Here is a 26,700-nt window from a genome sequence, read left to right on the forward strand (position 1 = left end):
TGATTATTTAATATAAAAAACATCTGTCTGACCTAAATCAGTAATGATGTGGAGATGCTGGCGTTGGACTGGGGTGGGCATGGTCAGAAGTCTCACAACACCAGGTTAAAGTCCAACAAGTTTATTTGGAATCACGAGCTTTCGGAGCACTGATCTTCATCAGGTGAGTCTCATCTGATGAAGGAGCAGTGCTCCGAAAGCTCGTGCTTCCAAGTAAACCTGGCACGGTGGCACAGTGGTTACCACTGCTGCCTCACAACGCCAGGGTGTCGGGTATGATCCTCGGCTTGGGTCACTGTCTGTGTCGTCATTGTCCCTGTGTCTGCGTGAGTTTCCTCGGGGTGCTCCGGTTTCCTCCCACAGTCGGAAAGAGGTGCTGCTTAGGTGCATTGGCCATGAAAAATTCTCCCTCAGTGTACCTGAACAGGCACGGGAGTGTGGCGACTAGGGGATTTTCACAGCAACTTCATTGCAGTGTGAATGTAAGTATAATAAATATACTTTGACTTTAACCTAGTGTTGTGAGACTTCTTACCTAATTCAGTAAATGATCATCCATTTTTCCGAAAGAAGTGAAATATTGAAATCAGCACTTTCTTCATTGAATATTTAAACCAATTATTCATCCAACTTTTCTCAACTATAATCAAATATAATTGAATCAAATATTGAAAACATTACTTGTCATATTACATTCACTGAAAACCTGAAACAACCACTTAGCAAATTTCACTGAAATATTAAATGCTAAAATCATCTCGTAAGCCATTTAATTTAGTTAAATACATAATTCATTTAATGTTATTCAGTAAAATATTAATATGAACAGCCTGCTAATTTAACTTCGGAAAAAGTTTAAAGAATCATTTTAAAAATTAAATGGAAGTCAACAATGTATTTGAAATTGATTAATTGTAGATTATTTTTATAGAATATAGAAACCCTACAGTGCAGAAGGAGGCCATTCGGCCCATCGAGTCTGCACCGACCACAATCCCACCCAGGCCCTACCCCCACATATTTACCCGCTAAGCCCTCTAACCTACACATCTCAGGATTCTAAGGGGCAATTTTTAACCTGGCCAATCAACCTAACTCGCACATCTTTGGACTGTGGGAGGAAACCAGAGCACCCGGAGGAAACCCACGTAGACACAAGGAGAATGTCCAAACGCCACACAGACAGTGACCCGAGCCAGGAATCGAACCCGGGACCCTGGCGCTGTGAAGCAGCAGTGCTAACCACTGTGCTACCGTGCTGCCCCTGTGTTGTTAATTGCAAAGCTTTTAATTGCAAAGCTTTTGCAACGTCAAGCCTCTCAGCAATCCTTATTGTTGAACAATTGATTTTAAAAATTCTCTTGAAATGTGATTATTCTGAAGCTGCCTCTGTCCTGAGACAGGGCTGGGTGGGTCCAATGTTGGTGATATGTGAGGACTATGAGATTCAATCGCATAATAGAACTCGGTTGATCCTGAGACACTGCAATTTTCCATTATTGTGGGGCAGTTCTTCTTTTTTCATCTTCAGTGTCAACGCATAACAGGCTGTCGTCTTGTCCTTTCAGACACAAGATGCCAACTTTCAGGCCCCGCAGCGCATTTCTTGACGAAACACTCCACTTTGGCAACATCACTGTGTTTGCGTTAGTTTGTGTTTGTTGGGCAGCCACGGTGGCACAGTGGTTATTACTGCTGCCTCACCGCGCCAAGGACCCGAGTTCGATTCCCGGCTTGGGTCAGTGTCTGTGTGGAGTCTGCATGTTCCCCCTGTGTCTGCGTGGGTTTCCTCCGGATGTTCCGGTTTCCTCCCACACTCCAAAGATATGCGGGTTAGGCGGATTGGCCATGCTGAATTGCCCATTAGTTTCCCGGGATGTGTAGGTTAGAGGGATTAGCGGGGTAAATATGTGGGGTTATGGGGATAGGGCCTGGGTAGGACTGTTGGTGGTGCAGACTTGATGAGTGTTTCATTCAATGATGCATGATCTGATTCGCGCCAGTACAGGGAGTGGACAGAATCTATTCTCGCTGGAAAGTCGGCTGTTTGCACTAGAAGGTGCTATCGTGCATGCACAGATCTCCATGCAACAAAGCCGAGGGATCTGTCAGGTGAGTCCTTCAGTCACCTGATGAAGGAGCAGCACTCCGAAAGCTTGTGATTCCAAATAAACCTGTTGGACTTTAACCTGGCATTGTGAGACTTCTTACTGTGCCCATCCCAGTCCAACGCCGGCATCTCCACATCATTATTAAATTTAGAATGATTTGTCCAAGTACTTTTAAAATAGTATCTTATCAATCTAGCAAGAGGTGACAAGCTGCAGTTATCTTTTTTCACAAATTAAAGCCTGACTTACCATTTATCATTATCAGCATCGCAGTTACAGTCATAGTTTGTATCTAAGCAGTTCCCCTCCAATCCGCAGACACATTTTTGCACTCCTGGTGATGAACCGCCCCAGTAAGCTTGTTTATCATTGGTTCTCCCGATCCACCATGTGAATGGTACACCATCTGAGGAGAGGAGACAAAAACAGCCACTCTTAGTGCCACGTACTCCAGGGCCAGGGCTGTGAACTGAGAGTTCCTTTAAGCACTTGCTTCAAATCATTTTAAAGGGCCGGTTATTTATGAATATTTTGTATTAATTTGGTTCCTTTATCAAGTCAAAATAGAATCTGCAGCACAGCTTGTTGAAGGCATCTACCTGAAAATTGATTTAACAGAAGCAGGGGCCACTTCAGGCAGTCATCTGATAATCCTGCAACTTCACGCTGTTTCCAATTATACCATGTAGTGAAATGTTCGGAAACACCATGGGTCCGGTTTTACCAACAGGTTGTGCCCGTTTTCAGACGTGAAAACTTGGTAAAGTCGGGCATGAAGTGAGTAGCATGATCCGCGACCGCCTCCATGCCCGTTCCCCCTTTACCAAGCGGCTAAAATGGCCGCAATCGGCACGGCGCCCAAAATGGGTGCGACTTAACGGGCTGGACGCCCAAACCTACCTGCATTTCCCCCTTTACCACCGCATTCGCCCATCCAGATTCGGCACAAAACAGACTGCATTTTGGGCGCTCCAGCTTCTGAGGAGCTAAATTCAGAGCTTCCAGCAGCTCTCTAACTCAGGTTGGTGATTGGGGTGGGGGCGGGAGGGAGGAGGAGGGCTAGATCGTTCTCTGGTGGGGGGGGCTGGGGTGGGGAGGGGAAAGGAGACGGGTCAGATGATCTCTGGTGGGGGGGAGGAGGAGGGAGGCGGGTCAGATGGACCTCTGGTGGGGGGGAGGGGGAGGGAGGCGGGTCAGATGGATCTCTGGTGGGGGGGAGGGGGAGGGAGGTGGGTCAGATGGATTTCTGGTGGGGGGGCAGGTCACGTATCAACCGGCTCAAGAACAGCTTCTTCCCTGCTGCTGTCAGACTTTTAAATGGACCTACCTCGCATTAAGTTTATCTTTCTCTCCATCCTAGCTATGTCTATAACACTACATTCTGCCTTCTGTCCTTTCCTTCTCTATGAACAGTATGCTTTGTCTGTAAAGCGCGCAAACAACAATACTTTTCATATGTGACAATAATAAATCAAATCAAATCAAATCAAAAGAAGAGGAGGAAGGTGGGCCAGATGGATTTCTGGTTGTGGGGGGGAGGAGGAAGGAGGCGGGCCAGATTATTCACTGGTGGGGGAGGGGGGGGAAGGGGAAGGTCTGCTGCGACTTTGCGTGCGATCGGTGGATGGGGAAGTGGGATAGGGGCCACGATCGGTCTGGGTAGCAGGGGGGTGGATGAATAAGGGGGACAGTTATGATGTGGGGGTGGCGCAATGTCTGTGGGGGCTATCACTCCCGGGCCACATAAAGCGGCCCGGGAGCCTTGTGGCAGGGGAGCGTTTTTCAAATTTGTTTTGGGAGACGCCAATCGGAGCTGCAGGGTTTCAGGTACGATAAGCCCCGCCCACAGACTTCTGCAGCGCGATTCAGAATCGCTGCTTTTTTTTTTAGGCAGAGTGCGTATGGGGGCACCGGAGAACAGGTTTACAAGTCGGATCTGGATCACTCCCAGATTCAGCACTTAGAATCAAAATGGTAAAATCGGACCCCATGAAACCACTTTGCAGGCTTTCAGTGCCATTAATGAGCCAAAACAACCATTTGGAAAATTTCACTAGCATTTTAAAGAATTCTGTCCAGGGGTGCGGACATTGCTGGCTCATCCAGAACTTATTGCCCATCCCTAATCGCCGTTAAAAAGGTGGTGGTAAGTCACCTTCTTGAACAGCTGCTGTCCATGTGGTGTAGGTACACACACTATATGCGGACGCTATAGTTAGGAAAACCCACCAACGCCTCTACTTTCTCAGGAGACTAATTAAATTTGGCATGTCCGCTACAACTGTCACCAACTTCCACAGATGCACCGTAGAAAGCATTCTTTCTGGTTGTATCACAGCTTGGTATGGCTCCTGCTCTGTCCATAACCACAAAAAAACTATAAAGGGTCGTGAACGAAGCCCAGTCCATCACTCAAACCATTCATTGACTCTGTCTACACTTCCTGCTGCCTCATAAAAGCAGCCAGCATAATCAAGGATCCCACGCACCCCAGGGATACTCTCTTCCAGCTTCTTCCGTCGGGAAAAATATACAAAAGTCTGAGATCATGTACCAACTGACTCAAGAACTGCTTCTTCCCTGCTGCCATCAGACTTCTGATTGGACTTACCTCACATTAAGTTGATCTTTCTCTACACCCTAGCTATGACTGTAACACTACATTCCATACTCTCTCCTTTCATAGAATAGAATTCCTACAGTGCAGAAGGAGGCCATTTGGCCTATCGAGTCTGCACCAATCATAATCCCACCCAGGCCTTATTCCCGTAACGCCACATATTTACCCTACTAATCCCCCTGACACTCGGGTCAATTTAGCATGGCCAATCAACCTCATCAGCACAACTTTGGGCTGTGGGAGGAAACCGGAGCACCCAGAGGAAAACCACACAGACATGGGGAGAATGTGCAAATTCCACACAGACAGTGAGCCAAGGCCGGAATTGAACGCATAAGACCATAAGGCCATAAGACATAGGAGCAGAATTAGGCCACTCGTTCCATTGAGTCTGCTCCGCCATTCAATCATGGCTGATATTTTTCTTATCTCCATTCTCCTGCCTTTTCCCCATAACTCCTGATCCCCTTATTAATCAAGAACCAACTATCTCTGTCTTAAAGACACTCAATGACCTGGCTTCCACAGCCTTCTGGGCAAAGAGTTCCACAAATTCACCACTCTCTGACTGAAGAAATTCCTCTTCATCTCTTTTAAAGGATCATCTTTTTAATCTGAGGTTGTGCCCTCTGGTTCCAGTTTTTCCTACTCGTGGAAACATCCTCTCCATGTCCACTCTATCCAGGCCTCGCAGTATCCTGCAAGTTTCAATAAGACCCCTTCTCATCCTTCTAAACTCCAACGAGTACAAACCCAGAGTCCTCAATTGTTCCTCATACGACAAGCTTTTCATTCCAGAGATCATTCTTCTGAACTTCCTCTGGACCCTTTCCAAAGCCAACACATCCTTCCTTCGATACAGGGCCCAAAGCTGCTCACAATACTCCAAATGGGGTCTGACCAGAGCCTTATACAGCTTCAGAAGTACATCCCTGCTCTTGTATTCTAGCCCTCTCGACATGAATGCTAACATTGCATTTGCCTTCCTAACTGCCAACTGAACCTGCACATTAACCTTAGGAGAATCTTGAAAAAGGACTCCCAAGTCCCTTTTTATTTCTGATTTCCTAAGCATTTCCCCATTTAAAAAGTATTCTCTGCCTCCATTCCACCTTCCAAATTGCATAACCTCACATTTTCCACATTGTATTCCATCTGCTCGGTTCCCTAGCGCTGTGAGGCAGCAGTGCTAACCACTGTGCCACCGTTCCTTCTCTATGAATGGCATGCTTTGTCTGTATACTGCGCAAGAAACAATACTTTTCACTGTATACTCATACATGTGACAATAATAAATCAATTCAAATCAAAAATCTGTTTGGTCGAGAGTTCCTGGATTTTGACCCAGTAAGAAGTTTAACAACACCAGGTTAAAGTCCAACAGGTTTATTTGGTAGCAAAAGCCACACAAAAGCCAAATAAACCTGTTGGACTTTAACCTGGTGTTGTTAAACTTCTTACTGTGTTTACCCCAGTCCAACGCCGGCATCTCCACATTTTGACCCAGTGACAGTGAAGGAACGGCGATATAGTTACCACTCAGGGTGCTGTGTGTTTTGGAGGGGAACGTGCAAGTGCTTGGTGCTTCTGTGCACCTGCTATCCTTGTTCTTCTAGGCAGTAGATAGAGGTCACGGGTTTGGCAGTTGTCAAAGGAATTTAGATGCTGTTGAGTAAAGCTCTGTACAAATGCCAACTGCTTCTGCTGAGGATGACACTGTGACACAAAGCAGTAAAACGCCAATCGCACCTGTTTGAACAGTTTTCGATATTTGCACTGAGCTTCTTAAATATCAAAGCACAGTATATGAAAGCATCAAAGTACATAACCCGTATGTGTACAGGACACTACTGACAAATACCAGTAATGCAACCTAAAATTTTCAATCAAACCTATTTCCAAACCTGATCTTGCAAGCGCAATCATCCTGCCCTTTCTATGAACCTCATCACATCTTCATCCATCCCCTATCACTCACCATCACCCATATATAATTCAGGCCTCTTTTTACTTGTGTCACCATTGCTTCTTTTGTCAGTCACTTGAATTCTGTGCCCTCTGGTTTTTAATCGTCTGGACAACAGGAACAGTTTTGTTCTATTTACACAATCCAGACACCTCACGATTTTGAGCACCTCTATGTAACCTTCTCTCAACCCTCTCCAAAATCAGGAGGAACAAAGGCCGGGGAAAGATCACAAGTTTGGGGACGGAGGATGGTGGTTAGTTGGGTGCGACACAATACTTGCCTGATGGGCCCAGGATGAACCAATGCTGTACAAAATAAAAAATTATCTGCTGGATTCAACTCCTCCAAACTTGCTTCATCTGCTGAGTTTCCTGAGCCCTGGGATGCCCCGCCAGCTAGTGTCATAGTCAAATGGTTATCAAAAGATGAGGAATGGGGCTTGATGTACAATATAATTTATTGTAATGATGGACCCATTTCTCCACTTTGGTTGCTCTGATCTCCCCTTCCCCCTCAAACCCATCATGGTTAAAATGCAAGTAGGTGTCTTTGTGGGTGGGATGAGCTCGGCATTTTGCAAGTTTGCTGACTTAACCCCCAACTGACCCTCTTTCACCCTTCAAGAGGTGCTAAAGCTCCCTTGCAAAAAAAAATTAAACATGTAACCCATCACCAGTTGCATTCCATGGGCAATTGACTTGTAGCACTTGGTCTGAATGGATCGTTGGGTGATACCTGCACATGAAGATTGGCCTACTTGTCCCTTAGCTGGATACACTGGAAGGACATCAGACATAAACAGAAAAGGGAGATGACAAGTATACCAATAGATTCCCGCTGAGATTGATGGATCACCAATTTCTGGATTCGAACACATCCAAACTCGATTCTAAAATTATCAGGTAGAAAGTTGTTCTCTTCTTCATTATCATAAAATATTGAATTACAAAATCCTTGTACGCAGGTAACCTGAAGTGTAACATTTCCATGGAGATACTTGAAAGCATTTGGGATGCTTTTCGTGCATCCAATGCACATAGTTCTTCACAAAATAATCAGAGACCTATGCTCCAGTGCCAATCTTGGTCTGGCAGTCGTATAGTGTGTTCTGCATCTGTCAATACTAATTCATACCATGGAACTCGTCAATAGCCAGAAGAGCTTTGCTTCCAGGTGGTGATTGTTTTGTTTAGTGTGTAGGATGATCGATTTTCTCAAGATTATCCTTAGATTTATAAGTACTCACAAGATTGAGAACGATTGCTCATAATATCCCACTTGACATGACTTTCCAACTGTACTTCCTGCAGCGTGAAGACAAAGGTGACCCAGCAAAAAAACCTCAGATTACTATTTCCTGGAGTTAAATTGGTGAGTGGATCAAGAATCGTATGGTTGTTCCATTGCCATTTCAAAACAAAAGCAAAACAGACAAGTGGCAGAAGGTATAGGGGGGACATGAGGAAGAACTGTTTTACTCAAAGGGTGGTGGGTGGCTGGAATTCGGTGAGCGAGCTGCAGGTGGAGGCAGGGACCCTAAACTCTTTTAAAAACTACATGGTTCTGCACCTTAAGTGCTGTAAGCTACAGGGCGATGGGCCAGGTACGGGAAGGTGGGATTAGAGAGGGTACCTGGGTGTCCTGGGCTGGCATGGACAAGATGGGCTGAATGGCCTCCTCCAGCACTGTAACCTTTCTATGATTCCGAAAACTCAATCACAAGTGCCACGAAAGCAGCATTCTAAATTTTTGTGAGCAATTCGCTTTTTGTAACCAAAAAAGTATTTTAATTTGGACATCGGGGGTGGGACTTACCGGCCGCGCTCACACCAAAACCGGAAAATCCTGCCCGAGGCCAACAGGCCTTCCCATGATCCGCTCCTCGCCCACTACGATTCCCTATGAACAGGAAAATTTGCCCCCTGTTTTTTTTTGCATTGATTCAGCTTCTCGTTGTAAACTGAATGAAAACCCATTTGGTGTGATCTTTCCTTAATTCATTCTTGGACTGTGGTATTGCTGTGAAGGCCAGCAACTATTTCCCACCTGCCTGAGTTGCCATTGAGCAGCTCGTGGTGAACCTACTCCTCGAACAACCGCAATCCGGGCAGTGAATCTTTTTGTATTTTGCGTTAACACACTGTCTGGAGATGACATTCCAGGGTAAATTAAGATCAATTCTATTCTTCAAAGAAAGAAACTGGGTGCCTGATTTATTCCTATTTTGAACATTTAAGTCATTCCATGAGTTTCTGCGTGTACTTTGTAAATATAATTCTCAGGATACTAAATGAATTGTTTTTTAAATACTGAAATGGGGGAGGTGATGGCCTAGTGATATTATCACGAGGTTATTAATCCAGAAACTCAGCTAATGTTCTGGGGACCTGGGTTCGAATCCCGCCACAGCAGATGGTGGAATTTGAATTCAATAAAAACAATCTGGAATTAAGAATCTACTGATGACCATGAAACCATTGTCGATCGTTGGAAAAACCCATCCGGTTCACTGATGTCCCTTAGGGAAGGAAATTTGTCATCCTTACCTGGTCTGGCCTACATGTGACTCCAGAACCACAGCAATGTGGTTGATTCTCAATGCCCTCGGACAACGAGGGATGGGCAACAAATGCTGGCCCAGCCAGCGATGCCCATGTCCCACAAATGAATTTTTAAAAAAATTAGAGTTGGGACAAATCTGTAAAGGGCTAAAGAAACAAAGAAAATGTTGTTCAACATTAAGTTTTATTTTAGTTTATTTATTATTAGTCACAAGTAAGGCGTACACAAACACTGCAATGAAGTTACTGTGAAAATCCCCCAGTCACCACAGTCCGGGGCAATGCACCTAACCAGCACGTCTTTCAGAATGTGTGAGGAAACTAGAGCACCCGGTGGAAAACCATGCAGACACGAGGAGAACGTGCAGACTCCACACAGACAGTAACCCAAGCCGGGAATTGAACCTGGGTCCCTGGTGCTGTGAGGCAGCAGTGCTAACCACTGTGCCATCGTGCCACCCCAATGGAGGTTACACTTAAGCAGCAACAATGAAGGAATGGCGACGTATGTCCCGGTGAGGGTGACGTGTGACTCAGAGTGGGAATTGGAAGCAGTGCTCTTCATGCACCTTTCGGCCTTCTTGGAAAGCTTTGTGGGCCGTGACAGCTGAAGACGTGACCTTCAACAGTGAAGCAAAATAAAAGCAGTGTTGTTTTGGATACCACAAGTAGAGATGGCAGAGAGGTCTTGGAGAGATGTTGCTGGAAGGGACTAGAAGGATAAGGAGGGGTGAAGTCCTGGACAGATCCAAAACCAAGGGTGAGGATTTTAAAAACAGGACTTTGTTGGGCCTCAAGCCCAAACATTGGTCAGCGAACACGGGGGTGGCACAGTGGCACAGGGGTTAGCACTGCTGCCTCACAGTGCCAGGATCCCAAGTTCAATTCTGGCCTCGGGTCACTGTTTGTGGGGAGTTTGCACGTTCTCCCCGTGTCTGCATGGGTTTCCTCTGGGTGCTCCGGTTTCCTCTCACAGTCCAAAGATGTGCGGGTTAGGTTGATTGGCCATGTTAAATTGCCCCTTAATGTCAGGGGAATTAGCAAGGGTAAATACGTGGGGTTACAAGGATAGGGCCTGGGTGTGATTGTGGTCAGTGCAGGCTCGATGGGCCAAATGGTCTCCTTCTGCACTGTGGCGATTCTATGGACACAGGAATGGTAGGTTAATGGAGTCCTGTTAGTCAGTCTAGATTTTGCGTCACATCCATTTCAGTCAAAAATCTAACCATTTTCCAGTTCTCTGCCATGTCAAAATAATTCACTGTATAGGAAGTGTTTTAGGATATTCCTATATCAATGCAAGTCTTGCTTCGAACTAACACAAGTAATTCTTAGCACAGTTGTGATGTTACCTTTCAAGAGTACACACACTGAAAAATGAGAAATGGGTAAAAAGATTAAAGTATTTAATTTAACTCCATCCATCATTTTGTTTAATTTTTATTTCTTCTACGACGGAATTCAACTTCTTTGCCCCAAAACAATGCATTTTCTCGTGAACTTTGATTTCAGCGAAGGCATCTCCTCTCTGCAGTAAAGCACTTTAAAGATGAGCAAGAGGGTATTAAATAGTGCCGCTGTAGTTAAAGTAGTGGCCTTTGTGGTTTGGGGAAAATAAATTGATAAATAGATAAGAAGATTAAAGAACGTCACATCAAAGAACCCACTCTCTTCTTTCTTATCTCCTCCACACTGTCTGGAAATGACACCCCAGAGTAAATTAAGAGTAATTCTATTTTTAACAGAATGAAACTTGGGGTCTGATTTATTCATATTCTCAAAGTAAACTTAAATAATTCCATGAATTTATGTGTGTACTTTGTAAATATAATTCTCATGAGACTAACACGACTAGCTTTTTAAATACAGAAATAACCATTAGAGTTGGGACAGAAAGTAAAGTTTATTTATTAGTCACAAGTAAGGCTTACATTAACATTGCAATGAAGTTACTGTGAAATTCTCTTAATTGCCACACTCTGGCACCTATTCAGGTGAGCAAGTCTTACCAGCAAGTCTTTCGGACTCTGGAAGGAAATCGGAGCACCCAGAGACAACCCATGCAGACACGGGGAGAATGTGCAAACTCCACACAGAGAATGACCCAAGCCCAGAATCGAACCTGGGTCCCTGGCGCTGTGAGGCAGCAGTGCTAACCACTGTGCCACCCATGCCACCCCAGTATAAAATAATGAAATATAAAGGACTGAAGAAATAAAGAATGTGCAACTGAACGTTAAGTTCAATGAAGTCCGACAAAAAGTACTAACTTGGCAACGGCTAGAGCAGAACTTTCCAGTCCCACCAGCAGAAGGCATTGTTATGGGCGGGATGGAAAATTGAGGGAGGGAGGAAATTTTCCAGTCTCACATGCAACACTTGCTGGCTAGAAAATCCTGGCCTGCAAATTAACATTTCTGTTAAAAAATTCTCAGTCAAACAGAAGATGTTAGGAATCTACTAATAAAACATCACAAGGTAAAGACATAGGGCTGATTCCTTATGCCAGAGGACACAATGAGAGGCTTCAAACACTCAGGTGCTTTAGTCCTTAAAGGGAGTTACTGAGAAAGGAGCTTAGAATGATAGAAAAAGCATGAATAGAGTCATAGAGGTTTACAGCATAGAAACAGGCCCTTCATCCCAACCTGTCCATGCCGCCCAGTTTTTATCACCAAGCTAGTCTCAATTGCCCACATCCCTCTATACCCATCTTACCCATGTAACTGTCGAAATGCTTTTTAAAAGATAAAATTGTACCCGCTTCTGCTACTCCCTCTGGCAACTCGTTCCAGACACTTACCACTCGCTGAGTGAAAGAAATGCCCCTCTGGACCCTTTCGTATCTCTCACCTCTCACCTTAAACTTATACCCTCTAGTTTTAGACTCTCCTATCTTTAGGAAAAGATGTTGACTATCTACCTGATCTATGCCCCTCATTATTTTATAGACCTCCATAAGATCACCCACTAAGCCAGGGAACAAAGTCCCCGTCTATTCAGCCTCTCATTCTAATTGAAAGCATCAAGTCCCGGTAGCATCCTAGTAAATCTTTTCTGCACTCTTTCTAGTTTAATAATATCCTTTCTATAATAGGGTGACCAGAACTGGACTGGAAACTGTTTACCCAAACATTATTTCATGTTTAGATACAAACATAGGACAAGTGGTTAGAATGACAACAAATACACTTGCCTTTTACCAGTTTGCCATTGTAACCTGAAATAAAGGCAAAATACTGCAGATGCTGGAGATCTGAAATAAAAACAGCAAGTGCTGGGAACATACAACAAATTGGGCAGCAGCCTTGGAGAGAGAAACAGATTTAATATTTTGAATCCCAAAAGACTCTTCTTTGGAACTGAACAGTTCTATTGGATTCAAAACATTAACGCGGTTTCTCTCTCTGCGGATGCTGCCCCATCTGCTGAGTATTTCCAGAACTTTCTGTTTTTATTTCAGATCCCTAACTACTGCAGGTGTTTTGCTTTTATTTTAGGCTGTAATGGGAAACTGGTAAAAGGTAATGTCAAGATTGATGACCAGAAGCATTTACATGGACTAGAGTTTTCTTTTTCTGGCTACAAAGATGTAGGCAAAGAATGGAATTTTCCCAGAAGAGGGGTGGCCTCGACATTGAGGAGATCTTTGGGTGGCCAGCAAGCTTGAGGAGGCGGTGCCTGGCAACATGGTCCTGAATTGGGCCGTTAGTTAACCGCCATGATGGGCGGCACGGTGGCACAGTGGTTAGCACTGCTGCCTCACAGCTCCAGGGACCCGGGTTCAATTCTGGCCTTGGGTGCCTGTCTGCATGGAGTTTGCATGTTCTCCCTGTGTCTGCGTGGGTTTCCTCCCACAGTCCAAAGATGTGTGGGTCGGGTGGATTGGTCATGCTAAATTGACCCTTAGTGTCAGAGGGATTAGCAGGGTAAATACATGGAGTTACGGGGATAGGGCCTGGGTGGGATTATTATCAGTGCAAGTTTGATGGGACAGACGGCCTCCTTCTGCACTGTAGGAATTCTATGATTCACTGAGAAACTTCACCCATCAGCGTGAGCCATCCTGATATGACTTCCTGGCATTTTACCGGCCCACCCATCTCCCAGTCCATCACACTAGGGCTGATTAAAACACTCAAATCTCACATGTGGCAGGTAGGTGCTGAGATTGTTTACTGTGGGAGGTGTTGAATCCAGATGGGCTGAATGGCCTCCCTCCACCCTTGTGTGTTTGAACACTTTTGATAGATTTTGAGCCCTGCTGTCCGATGGAAATGTGGTTGCAAAATCCTGAAAAATACGGTGTTCTGGCTGCCCATTCTGTTCCTGGTGATGCTTTGACACAGTAAGAAGTTTAACAACATCAGGTTAAAGTCCAACAGGTTTATTTGGTAGCAAAAGTCTCAAAAGGTGTTGCTTTTGCTACCAAATAAACCTGTTGGACTTTAACCTGGTGTTGTTAAACTTCTTACTGTGTTTACCCCAGTCCAACGCCGGCATCTCTACATGATGCTTTGACAGCCATAATCTTCCCCTGAGCGGACCACTGCAATCAGGCAGAGCTCTGATAATACTCATTTTTAGCCTGTCATTCTGTTAAATTCGATCATGGAAGATCTATATCTTAACATTGTTTATCCAAATCATATTTTTTAATACCTTTGCTTAACAAAAATCTATCAATGCATCAGCGCTGAAAGATTTTACATTTTCAATTTGACCTTCAGCTCAGCAGTTTCTTCAGGGAGAGTTTTTCAGATTTTCACTACCAGTTCTGTAAACATAGAATCTTTAGCATAGAATCCCTACAATGCAGAAGGAGGCCATTCGGCCCATTGAGCCTACACCAGCAACAATCCCACACAAGCCCTATCTCCGCCAACCCAATTATTTACCCTGATGGTTCTCCTGACACTAAGGGGCAATTTAACATGGCCAATCCAACAAATCCACACATCTTTGGACTATGCAAGAAACCAGAGATCCCAGAGGAAACCCACACAGACACGGGGTCAATGTGCAAACTCCACACAGACAGCGACCCGAGGCCGGAATTGAACGCAGGGTCCCTGGCGCTACGAGGCAGTAGTGCTAACCATTGTGCTATCGTGTCACCACAGGATTGCTTCCTGTCATCACCCCTGACTTATCTAACTCTAATTTTAAAGGGGTTAGCCTCTTTGTCCACCATCAGAGGAAATATTTTGGCTGAAATTCTCCAGCCGTTCCCACCTTACCACCACTGCCAGATATTTCAGGGAATTTGGCACTCAGCCAAATCTCCGTTCACTGCAGCGGGACCAGAGCATCGCACTGGCGTGAACGGCCGGAGAATCCCGCCCTTTGTCTCTCTCTCTCTAACATTTCACCTTCCTACAAAGATCAATTGGATGACTCCTTCATCTTCTCTATTCAAACTGGTCCATGCAACTCACGTTCTCTTCATTGAGGAGATGGTGACGTGTTGGATCACTGGTTTAGTGAGCGAGTGGCCAGAGGTTAATTATCTGGGGACATGGGTTTAAATCACATCACAGCAGCTAGCGGAATTTAAATTCAATTCATAAAATGTGGGACTGAAAGCTAGTGATGGTGACCCTGAAACTATTATTGATTACTGTTAAAACCCATCCGGTTCACTCATGTTCTGTTCGGGAAGAAACTCTTTCACTCTCGGTCTCTTTCTCTCCCACTCCTTCAAATCATTGGCACAGCGGTTAGCACTGCTGCCTCACAGCTCCAGAGACTTGGGTTCAATTCCAGCTTTGGTTCACTGTGTGGAGTTTTCATGTTCTCCCTGTGTTTGCATGTGTTTCCTCTGGACGCTCCGCTTTCCTCTCACAATCCAAAAGTGTGCGGGTTAGGTTGATGGACCATGCTAAATTGACCCTAGTGTCAGGGGGATTAGCAGGATTATTTGTGGAGTTACGGGAATAGTGCCTGGGTGGGGGTTGTGGTCTGTGCAGACTCGATGGGCCGAATGGTCTCCTTCTGCACTGTTGGGATTCTATTCTATAATTCGATGCTGTTTCAAGGATTTAGCACGTTCTCTCTCTCCCTCTCTCTATTTCTCAGGCTGTTTCATTGATTCACCTCTCTCTCGCTCTCTTTCTCTCTTCTTCAGCTTTACCGCACTCTCTTCCTCCTGTGCTGTTTCATGGATTCACCATTTACCACGAAGCTTCAGTGAGCCTATCCTATATTCAGTTGTAATTTGTATAGAATACTCTGCCAGTTACTAAACCTGAAGTTGTCTTGTATCACGATTATCTGGCTATGTTGAAAGAGAATCTCAACACCCTTTGACTCAGTGCTCCATGATTGAAGACGTGGGTGCGATTGGCACAGTGGTTAGCACTGCTGCCTCTCAGCGCCAGGGACCCGGGTTCAATTCCGGCCTTGGGTCACTGTCTTGTGGAGTTTGCACATTCTCTCTATGTCTGCGTGGGTTTCCTCCCACAGTCCAAAGATGTGCGAGTTAGGTTGATTGGCCACGCTAAATTGACCCTGGAGTCAGGGGATTAATGGGGTAAGTGTGTGGGGTTGCGGGAATAGGGCCTGGTTGGGACTGTGGTCAGTGCAGACTCGATGGGCCGAATGGCCTCCTTCTGCACTGTAGGGATTCTATGATTAAGGTCTATTGCTGTTTATAATCTGCTGCTTGTAAAAGCTTTCTATGCTGGCTTCAAGTCTGTGAGAACCCTAATCCAGATTGTGTACTGTTGTAACTCTTCGAGATTTGATAAATTAATCTCCTTAGGTTTGCTTATTGATTTTATGCCATAATAGAGTTAAGTACACCGGACATTGTATCATTCAGAAGCCCACTGTTCAACTCAAACCTTCACTGCTACAGAGCATGGTGTACCGTGGACCACAACATATCAACTCTTCAAAACAGAATAAAAGCACATTTATCTGACACCTTTCGGGACCTCAACATGTCCCATGCATTTCACAGTTAATTAAGTACTTTCTGAAGTGTAGTCACTGTTCTTAATGTAGAAAATGTAGCAGCCAGTTCGTACACAGTAAGGTTCTGCAAACAGCAATGAGATGCTGGAATCTGAAACCAAAAGAGAAAATGCTGAAAAATCTCAGCAAGTCTGGCAGCTGCTGTAAGGAGAGAAAAGAGCTGACATTTCAAGTCCAGGCGACCCTTTGTCAAAGCTAAAAGGCATAGAAAGTGGGAGATATTTATACTGCAGGGTGAGGTAATGAAAGGTGAGTCATAGCCACAAAACAAGGGGAAAGGCTAAGAGGTGCTAATGGAAGTCCATATACCATAGTCTATATATATTTCCCACTTTCTGGACTGCCATTAGCACCTCTTAGCCTTTCCCCTTGTTTTTGTAACTATGACCCATCTTTCATTCCCTCACTCTACAGTATAAATATCTCCTGGTGTAACCAGCGTGGAATGGAGAAATTATCAATTTCTGTCATGGCTTCCCAGAATTTTTAATATCGCAGTGGCAGTTATACCAATCTCTTACATAAGAACTTAAACATAAGAACTAGGAGCAGGAGTAGGTAATTCAACCCCTCAAGCTGGCATTCTATACGATCATAACTGAATTCATCTCAGCCTCATCTCCACCTCTCTGTCCGCTCCCCACAGACTTTTATTTAAACAACTTAGGGATTTTTACATCATTTAGATTTGGATCCTCTCCAGGACAAGACCTTACCATGATTTCAAAAAACCTTCACATAATGCAACTGAAGCAAAGGTTCAATACATTTTGGTTCAATAAATTCCCTGAACAGAATGGTGAAAGCCAAGAAAAGGAAAAAACAGAAAATGTTGGAACTGCTCAGCAGGTCAGGCATGGGGAGAATGTACAAACCCCACACAGACAGTCACCCAAGGCTGGAACTGCAGCATTTTGCTTTCGTTACAATGAATACTAGAATAAACATTGTATTTGCTGTAGGAATATTGGCCGCGATTCTCCCAAAAGTGCTGAATTGGTGGGAAAACTGTTCTAAATCCCGACTGTTCTGTCAGTTCAGCTTCTCACCTGGATCTCCACACTCTGTGCACTGAAGAGATCCCAGTCGTGAATCTCATTTAAAAACCCAGGGGACGGGGCGGGGCCGGGGCCGATTCACGCCGTAGTCTGACAGTGCTGGAAGTCTGACAGTGCTGGAAGTCTGACACTGGAAGTCTGTGCATGCACAGTGGTCCCAAACTGTCAAATTCCCATTTGCTGGCCAGCTTGATCGGTGACCCCCGCAGTGCTGCCCCTCCAGCCCCCCCCACCCCACGGCCCGATCGTGGCCCCCACAACAATTCCCGGGCCAGCCCTGACCCCCCCCCCAACCCCGTCCCGGAGCACCCTGATGTCTCGGCCCCATCCCCCAGCAGTGGTGATTCCCCCCACCCCCCCTTACCCCAGCAGACCCCCTCCCTCGCTGACCCTCTCCCCCCCCCCCCCCCCCCCCCCCCAGGAGGCAGGCACCCTCCTGGCAGACCATTCCCCCCCCCCCCCCCCAGCCCGCCCCAATCGCTGCCCTCCCTCCATCCCAGACCAATTCCATTGCAGAGTGGCAGCGGGACCCCCCACCGATTGCCCCTAGGCCCCACCCACAATAGACCCCACCCCCTTGGCACCGCCCGATGCCTGATGGGCAGTGTCAAGGTGCCCCCTGGGCATGGCCACTTTGCCCCTTGGGCAGTGCTGGGAGCACAGGCAAGTATTGCCAGGGTGCCCATGTCCAGGGGGCACCATCCCCTGCCGCCTGACCCCCTGGGGGGCCCCGAGTGCCCCTTCCTTCTTTCCGGCAGAGTTGCCCACACTAGTTCCCCGAACCTGGGGAGCTAGTCTGAACCCCACCGGAATGAAGTACTCCTGGCGGGGTGTGAGATTCAATCAGGATCTTAAAGGTCCCAATAATTAACTCATACACATATTTAAAATACATGCAGAAAACATTTAAATTACTTACCTGCGTTCCCGCCGGTTTCCAGCACGGTCTGGCTGACGACTGTTTGCCGGCTCTGGGAGATACACATTCGCCCCCGGCGCATGCGCAAATCCCTGTTCAAAGTTGGAGACGCGCATCTCCCACCGCGACCCGACAGAAAGGTTGTGGGTCGCAATGGGAGAATCACTGCCATTGTTCCATTGCTAATTTGCAGGGAATACATTGGGTTTTCCTTACTAAGAAGCATTCCCATTCCAGTCCCCAACAGGGAACTTCTTTGCTGCTACACCCCATGATGAAATATGGAAGGACTTGCAATGTAACTCGCTAGAACTACACAATTTGTGGTATTGGGTCCAGATGTCAAGATTGTAAAGGGATATGGTGAAAAAGGCTATTTGAAAGAGTTAAGCAAACCACTATCTGCTTGGTTTGCAGTACGGGCCAGAGCCACTGAACAATCTATTGCTGTACCTAATATTTCTGACAAACTGCTCAGTCTTCAGTTGATTTTGATATTTTATGGCATCTGCTATTAAGATGATCGGGGAGTTGAAGCCTCCAATTCCCAACAACCAAGGAATCTAGCCATTAAACGTAATAGCAACACATATATATTATAGCCAGACCCAATACACAGTGCTGATCACAATGAACTAAATTAGCTTCGGTAAGTAACAACTGTTACAATAAAAAAGGGGATAAAAGGTTCAATCGCTAGGCACGTGAAAGATTAGGGTTCTGTTTTCTCATTAGCACCAAGGTTACTCAAACCTTTGGGGAATTAATGAAATAAGATTAACGTGTGCATTTATATGGCACCATCAGACACCAGAATGCCTCATAAAACAATTACACTGTGCAATGAATTTTCTCATGCTCACATGGCCAATTGTGTATTATATATCTTGTCTGTTCTCTTCTTCAAAACAATGCTTTTCTTCTTTCTTGGAATTGTAAATGCAGAATTGTTTGTCAGTTTTTTTGGTTCAAAAAATTCCCCGAACAGAATGCAAGAAAAAGAACAGAAAATGTTGAAACTATTCTGCAGATCAGGCATGGGGAGAATATACAAACTCCACACAGAGAGTCACCCAAGGCTGGAACTGCAGCATTTTGCTTTTGTTACAATGAATACTAAAATAAACATTATATTTGTTGGAGGAATATTGTTTCATTGTTAATTTCAGGGAATACATTGGGTTTTCCTTATTAAGAAGCATTCCCATTCCAGTCCCCAGCAAGGAACTACTTTGAGCTACACCCTGTGGTGAAATACAGCAGGACTAATAATGTGACTAGCTGGAACTGTACAATTTGCCAGTACAGAGCAGTGTTAAACTTATTGCCACTTGTCTAACTGGGATAATCCTACTCAATAGGGCATTGGAGTACAAGGCTTCGGTTCGGCCTTCGGTCACTGTCTGCATGGAGTTTGCACGTTCTCCCCGTGTCTGTGTGTGTTTCTTCTGGGTGCTCCGATTTCCTCCCACAGACCAAAGATTAGGTTGATTGGCCATGCTAAATTGCCCCTTAGTGTCAGGGGGATTAGCAGTGTAAATATGTAAGGTTATGGGAATAGGGCCTGGGTGGGATTGTGGTCAGCGCAGACTCGATGGGCTGAATGGCCTTCTTCTGCACTGTAGGGATTCTATGATTCTATGCTTGTATATTGATTGCAATTGGAGTCATAGAAACATAGAAACTCAAAGCAGGAGTAGCCCTTCAAGTCTGCTCCGCCATTCATTTTGATCGTGGTTGATCATCAAATTCAATACCCTGATCCCCCACCCCTTCCTCTCCATATCCCTTGACCCCTTTAACCCCAACAGTTATATCTAATTTCAGACAGCGTTTTGGCGTCAACTAACAGGTCATACAATGGACCATGAGAACTACAATTTGAAAATCTCAGGTTTCTAATGATTGTGTCCGGTTGGCACCTCGCAGGCCTAGAAACTACCAGCTTCAGATTTGGTAACTGCTTGCGTTACAGCCCAAAGCTTCCAGAAAGCTGTCTGCAGACAATTCTGTTATTACCACCCATGGTCATGACAAAAAGAGAAAGACACACAAGAGGATTTGTAAAGAAAGTCGGTCAGTCAATAGCAGTTTAGCTCATCAAGAAAGTCAAGAGAAAAAAAAGGCAGGACAGGAACCCTGAGGGAAATTGAGGAGAATGAGACAGAAGCCTGAGCAAATATAAAGAAAAACAAACAGAGGCAGAGTGCAAAACAACAAATGGAAAACTCAGAGAGAATCATAGAATCCTACAGTGCAGAAGGAGGCCATTCGGCCCATCGGGTCTGCACCGACAACAATCCCAATCAGGCCCTATCCTCATAACCCCATGCATCTACCCTCGCTAATCCCCCTGACACTAAGGGGCAATTTAGCATGGCCAATCCACCTAACCAGCATGTCTTTCGGACTGTGGGAGGAAACCGGAGCACCTGGAGGGAACCCACGTTGACACGGGGAGAATGTGCAAACTCCACACAGACAGTGACCCAAGCCGGGAATTGAACCCAAGTCCCTGGCACTGTGAGGCAGCAGTGCTAACCACTGTGCCACCGTGCCACTCCAACAATCCAACCATCACCCTGCCTGTAGCCTACATCCAACCAACTGCTATGAAGCCGGTAGATTTGAGTACACCTGACAAAACAACAAGAACAAAATAATCCTAAAAGAATACACCTCTGCCTCAACAGTGACACAATTGCCAACAAAGAGAAAATAAGCATAAACGAGTGGATGACAAACACACAGATCAAGAGGAGAAATACACCAATGGTGGTCAGTGGCAAAACGCTGAGCAGAACCTGTGCTGCTTTGTTCACACTTCTACCACTGCCCCCTTTTTCCGACACACCAGACAGCTATATAACCCTTTCCGATTTCCCAGTCTCATGTTTGTAACAGCCTCCAGTAACAACGCCATTTCGCAGTTCGGAGAGATGGACTGGCCTCCTGTAACACCGCCACCTGGCTGCTCGTAATCAGCAATCAGCCTCCTGTTCATAACTACTGTTTAAAGGTCATAGAGTCATAGAGGTTTGCAGCATGGAAACAGGCCCTTCGGCCCAACTTGTCCACGCCGCCCTTTTTTTCAAAACCCCTAGGCTAATCCAATTGCCCGCATTTGGCCCATATCCCTCTATACCCATCGTACCCATGTAACTAAATGCTTTTTTAAAGATAAAATTGTACCCGCCTCTACTACTACCTCTGGCAGCTTGTTCCAGACATTCACCACCCTCTGTGTGAAAAAATTGCCCCTCTGGACACTCTTGTATCTCTCCCCTCTCACCTTAAACCTATGCCCTCTAGTTTTAGACTCCCCTACCTTTGGGAAAAGATATTGACTATCTACCTTGTCTTTGCCCCTCATTATTTTATAGACCTCCATAAGGTCACCCCTCAGCCTCCTACGCTCCAGAGAAAAAAGTCCCAGTCTATTCAGCCTCTCCTTATAACTCAATCCACTCAGTCCTGGTAGCATCCTAGTAAATCTTTTCTGCACTCTTTCTAGTTAATAATATCCTTTCTACAATAGGGTGACCAGAATTGCACACAGTATTCCAAGTGTGGCCTTACCAATGTCTTATACAACTTCAACAAGACGTCCCAACTCCTGTATTCAATGTTCTGACTGATGAAACCGAGCATGCCGAATGCCTTCTTCACCACTCTGTCCACCTGTGACTCCACTTTCAAGGAGCTATGAACATGTACCCCGAGATCTCTTTGTTCTGTAACTCTCCCCAACGCCCTACCATTAACTGAGTAAGTCCTGCCCCGGTTCAATCTACCAAAATGCATCACCTCTTTGTCTAAAACTCCATCTGCCATTTGTCAGCCCACTGGCCCAATTGATCAAGATCCCGTTGCAATTGGAGATAACTTTCTTCACTGTCAACTCTGCCACCAATCTTGGTGTCATCTGCAAACTTACTAACCATGCCCCCTATATTCTCATCCAAATCATTGATATAAATGACAAATAACAGTGGGCCTACCACTGATCCCTGGCACGTAGAAGATTAGTTAGCTATAATGTCGTGTTATAAAGCTGAGGTTGATCCCCCCTCTGAGAAGTAACACCGAAACACCCAAAGAGGAATATCTCACCCTATAATCTGTAGAAAATATGTGTGAAGTGATGTGACCTGCTCTTCAGCCACTTCTAGTGCTTAAATACAAAATAAATCCTTAACACTCTGTCTAAAATCAACACGTAACATTGTATTTATGTAACTGACAGTGAACAAATCAACTGAACTATTAACAAACTGAATAAATCCCTTCTAATTATTAACCGTCCCAAATAAAACAAATTTCTAATGGTATGTTGTTCAAATAAATACAATTCCCACTCATTAACAAAATGGAATTTAGTCACTCTCTAAATTACAACCAGGTTTTGTGCCCTCTGGAATATTCTGGGCCTTCTCTGTTGATTCTTCTGTCTGGAACTTCTTTCTTCTTTGGTACTTTTTCTATTTAGATGGTGCTTTCTCTAAGACATAGATGAAGTTATGGGAGCCAGCGATTCTCTCTCCTGAGAGAGGAGAGAGCTGAGAGCTGAGGGCTGTTAGCTCTGGCAGTTGCTGTTCCCCTTTGTCCCACAGTCCCCTTCTTTTATACCTGTGATGACATATCAATATTTCCCATAATAGGATTGGTCCAAGTTGACAGATTTAAATTTAATAGGTTTTTGGTATCTAAGTGTCTGATCCGAATCAAGTGGGTAAATTCAAAAACCTGTTGTCTTGGTAAAAAACTGCTGCTTGGCCTTTCGATACAAATGTTTCAGTTTGGGCTCTCTGTGTACTTGCATTTTAAATCTCTGAGCACAGAAAAAGCACTGCCTTTAAACATGCAATGCTTTCCACGCCCCCCCCCCCCCCCCCCCCCGCCCCAGCATTTTACAATTTTACAAACACCAAATTCTAACTTTCTACCTCCCATTCTACAATTACTCTACCCGACTTCGCAACAGTAGTCATAGCCATAATATGGTAAACACAGTGTAACTGTATTAGACTGATCCCAATGTAAGGCATTAAATAAACATATATTAAACTACATACATTGGATAAAGACTTGGTGCATTGGGGAGATGTAGTATAAGGGTCTGGCACAGACAAGGTCGATGTGGGACTGAGTACTGTACCACCTACACAATGATGTAAGAAAGCATATGGTGAGGAATTTCTGGCCGCGCTCGCTCCAAAAACGGAAAATCCCATGCGAGGTCAACGGACCTGTGCATGGTCTTCCCCCTCGCCCGCTATTATTCCCATGGCGGGCAGGATGGGAAAGATACCCCCCCCATGATGCATATGACCCAGAGTTCATTGTCGTGTTGAGCAGAGACAGGTAAAGGCCTGAGTATGGAGATAGCTCCTAGCCTGTACCCTTTACCTTTCATCTGTAAATAATTCTAGTCATAAATGAAGACTTATGGTTAACCTACCGAAAACTATAAAGACTGACACACCATTCTATAACCAAAACACTTCCAACAGTAACTGGCGCATAAATCAGGAGCAGCAAAAATCGTGGGGGGGAGGGGGGGGCAGTTGGAATGGAGTAGGGATGGGATAGTGAGAGATTGGTGATGGAAGATCGTGATTCCAAATTAACTCTTCTCATCTTCAATTTATGACCGAAAACAAAATGGGTGAAACTATTTTTAATTTCATTTCTATGGGCTTTTCCGACCTCCAAATTTGAACTCCCCACTTCGCCTCTGCCAGGCAGCTTTCTATGATTACTTATCAGGAACGTACAGGTACGCTGAAGCACACAATCTTGGTATGGATGAATCCTACATTACCTTTTACTTACCATACATGTAATGCAATTGGGACATCCAATACTCTGACACTGAAATATATTCCAGTTAGTCAGCAATAATTGTGCAGCATGTGAAATGGTAACATAGCAGCTTCCCATCCGCTCTGCTTATTCAAATCCTTTAGAAGTGGCAACTTGGGAGGAGCAAAAGCTAATGAACAGGACGGTGCAGAAGCAAGTCTGTTTCGTTGTGTAAATGGAGCTTCTACCTTTAGATGTTTATTGCAATCTCACGAAGAGGTGTATTTAACACGTAGCCAATTGATCCAACTTACTTGTAATCAATGAAGCTTGGTTCCAAAAGCATGCCTGCAACTACAAGATTGAAAGCTCCATTGCACACTCTGTATCGTAACTAAATGAAATGAGCTAAACATAGAAAGCCCTTCAGCATAATCTTGAACTGAAAACACTGGAAAGTATGATGTAGATGCGGATTGATGGATAAGGATTATGGCAAATATTGTTAAAAGAATCATAGAATCCCGACAGTGCAGAAGGAGGCCATTCGACTCATTGAGCCTGCACCGACAACAATCCCACCTGGCCCTATCCTGCAAACCCATATATTTACCGTGCAAATATCCCTAACACTAAGGGGTAATTTAGCATGGACAATCCAACTAACCCCACGTTTTTAGAGTGTGGGAGGAATCCGGAGCACCCGGAGGAAACCCATGCAGACACAGGGAGAACGGGCAAACTCCACACAAAAAGTCATCCGAGGCTGGATTTGAACCCAGATCTCTGGTGCTGTGAGGCAGCAGTGCTAACCACTGTGCCACCATGCCACCCACTTAATGGAATTGCATTTTTAATTTGTTGAAGAATGTGGCCATCGTTGGCCAGGCCAGCCTTTATTGCCCATCCCTAATTGCGCTCGGGAAACTGCTGGTGAGCTGCCTTCTTTAGCCAGTGCAGTCCTGTTGTAGCTATACCCACAGTGTTGCACGGTAGGGAGCTAGGGGATTTTGACTCAGCATATAGATTCATAGATGATTATGGCAAAAATGGCAATTTGGTCCACTGCTGTGTTATTGGCCCAGGGTGTGCAGGGCTAAGGGTGAACACTGGAGCAGTGGGATTAGGTTCGGATTTCTTTAGCAGACACCTGGCAGAAACACATTGGGCGGAAGTTTCCTGTCCCATCCACCACGGGAATCGTAGTGGGCGGGACACGGACCATACAAAGGCCTGTTGACCTCGGGTGGGATTTTCCGGTCTTGGGGTGAGCGTGGCCAGAAAATCCCGCCCAGTGGCTGAAATGGCCTCTTGAGATGTTGTTAATATCTATGGTTCAATGTCTTTCCAGTAGGTTGAGCTGGTTTAGTCACATTCCCCTGCCCTTTCCTGGTACTCTTTAAATATTTTTTATTCAGAATTTCTATCCTTCCCTTTTACAAGTTATCATGCTTCCATACTTGATTCTGAAGTCAAGGATTTTTATGCCTTGTTCTGTATGGGAACAGAGGCAGGAAGGCTTGGAAAATGGCGGGCCTGTGGGCAAGCTTTAAAAATGGTAAGCCTGATCTGATTCCATTCCTGGAATTTTACCGTCTTTTACAGGCTTGTAAGATTGCACCCAAGGCCAATGGAGAATGCCATTCTGCAAGCCTCACCTGCCCAGGAGTCAGGGTGAACGTGCCGGTAAAATTCCGGTCCATGATTTTGTCCCCAATCCTGTCATCGGCTGTCTTTAGTGGCATGGTTTAAGAAAGCGAGCTCGCATGCAGCATTTCTAACATTGCCAGCTTCATTCCCGGGGTTAGCATTGGAAGACCCATGTTACTTTCAATGAATCTGACCCATTGTGGTGACCAAAGTGGTCCATTGCATTTCAGAGGTATCATGAACCAGGGATGACCCCAGTCTGCAGTCAGGAATCTTTTGATAGGTGAGTTCTAAATGTGTTGTCAGCTTCACAGCTCATAATGTAATCACGTATGATCAGTTAAATATGTTCTTTAATTCAATAATTTTTGAGAGGGTTTCGTTTTTTCGAAAAAGTAAGTGATCATTAAATCGTGGAAGCCTTCATAGATTAATTTATCTAGTGGATAAACAGTTTTACTGCATTGAGCAGTGTGAAGATTCAGGTTTCACTGTGTCTATTACAGCCCGCACTTTAATCTTTTCATTGATTGACAGGTCAGCCATCTGTTCAGCTTTTGAAACAGCGCAATAGATGTTTATAATTTCAAAGGTTTTAATATATTCTACTCTGAAGGCTTTGTTGATACAGTTGTGCAAGAAAATCTCATTATGAATGCTTGATTAAACTCCAAACCTCACTAATAGACCCCATTCAGCATTGGCTGTTGATAAGATGGTCAAGTAAAATATGAGCCTTGTTTTGATTGATAGTTTAATGATTATGTTTTTTGAATGGCTTTCGTTCATTTTGACAGTTATATGACCATTCAATAGGATTATGCTTTTTTTCAAGTGAGACTTGACTGAGTGTTTTTATCATATTGACAATTCCATAAGGATCCCAAAGACTTCCTAATGTTATTAAAGGTCTCTGAATTCTGTCCTTAGTGGATACTAGATGACTGGACATGGTGGGATATGGGTGGGGGGGGGGAGGCATGAGGAAATTGAGGGGGGCAGAGTGGTATATGGAAGAGACATGAACAA

General features: G+C 44.9%; 1 protein-coding gene across 1 annotated transcript in view; it reads right to left on the reverse strand.

Annotated features, from left to right (window-relative positions):
- The window catches only part of LOC144504124 (contactin-associated protein-like 5), a 664,070-nt gene that overhangs the window by 266,425 nt on the left and 370,945 nt on the right, over window positions 1-26,700 (reverse strand). The window contains exon 14 of the mRNA XM_078229300.1: window positions 2,361-2,517. Coding sequence (XP_078085426.1) covers window positions 2,361-2,517 — 157 coding nt within the window. The remainder of the gene's footprint in view (window positions 1-2,360; window positions 2,518-26,700) is intronic.

The sequence above is a fragment of the Mustelus asterias genome, chromosome 14 (genome assembly GCF_964213995.1).
Source record: "Mustelus asterias chromosome 14, sMusAst1.hap1.1, whole genome shotgun sequence".
NCBI classification, from domain to species: domain Eukaryota; kingdom Metazoa; phylum Chordata; class Chondrichthyes; order Carcharhiniformes; family Triakidae; genus Mustelus; species Mustelus asterias.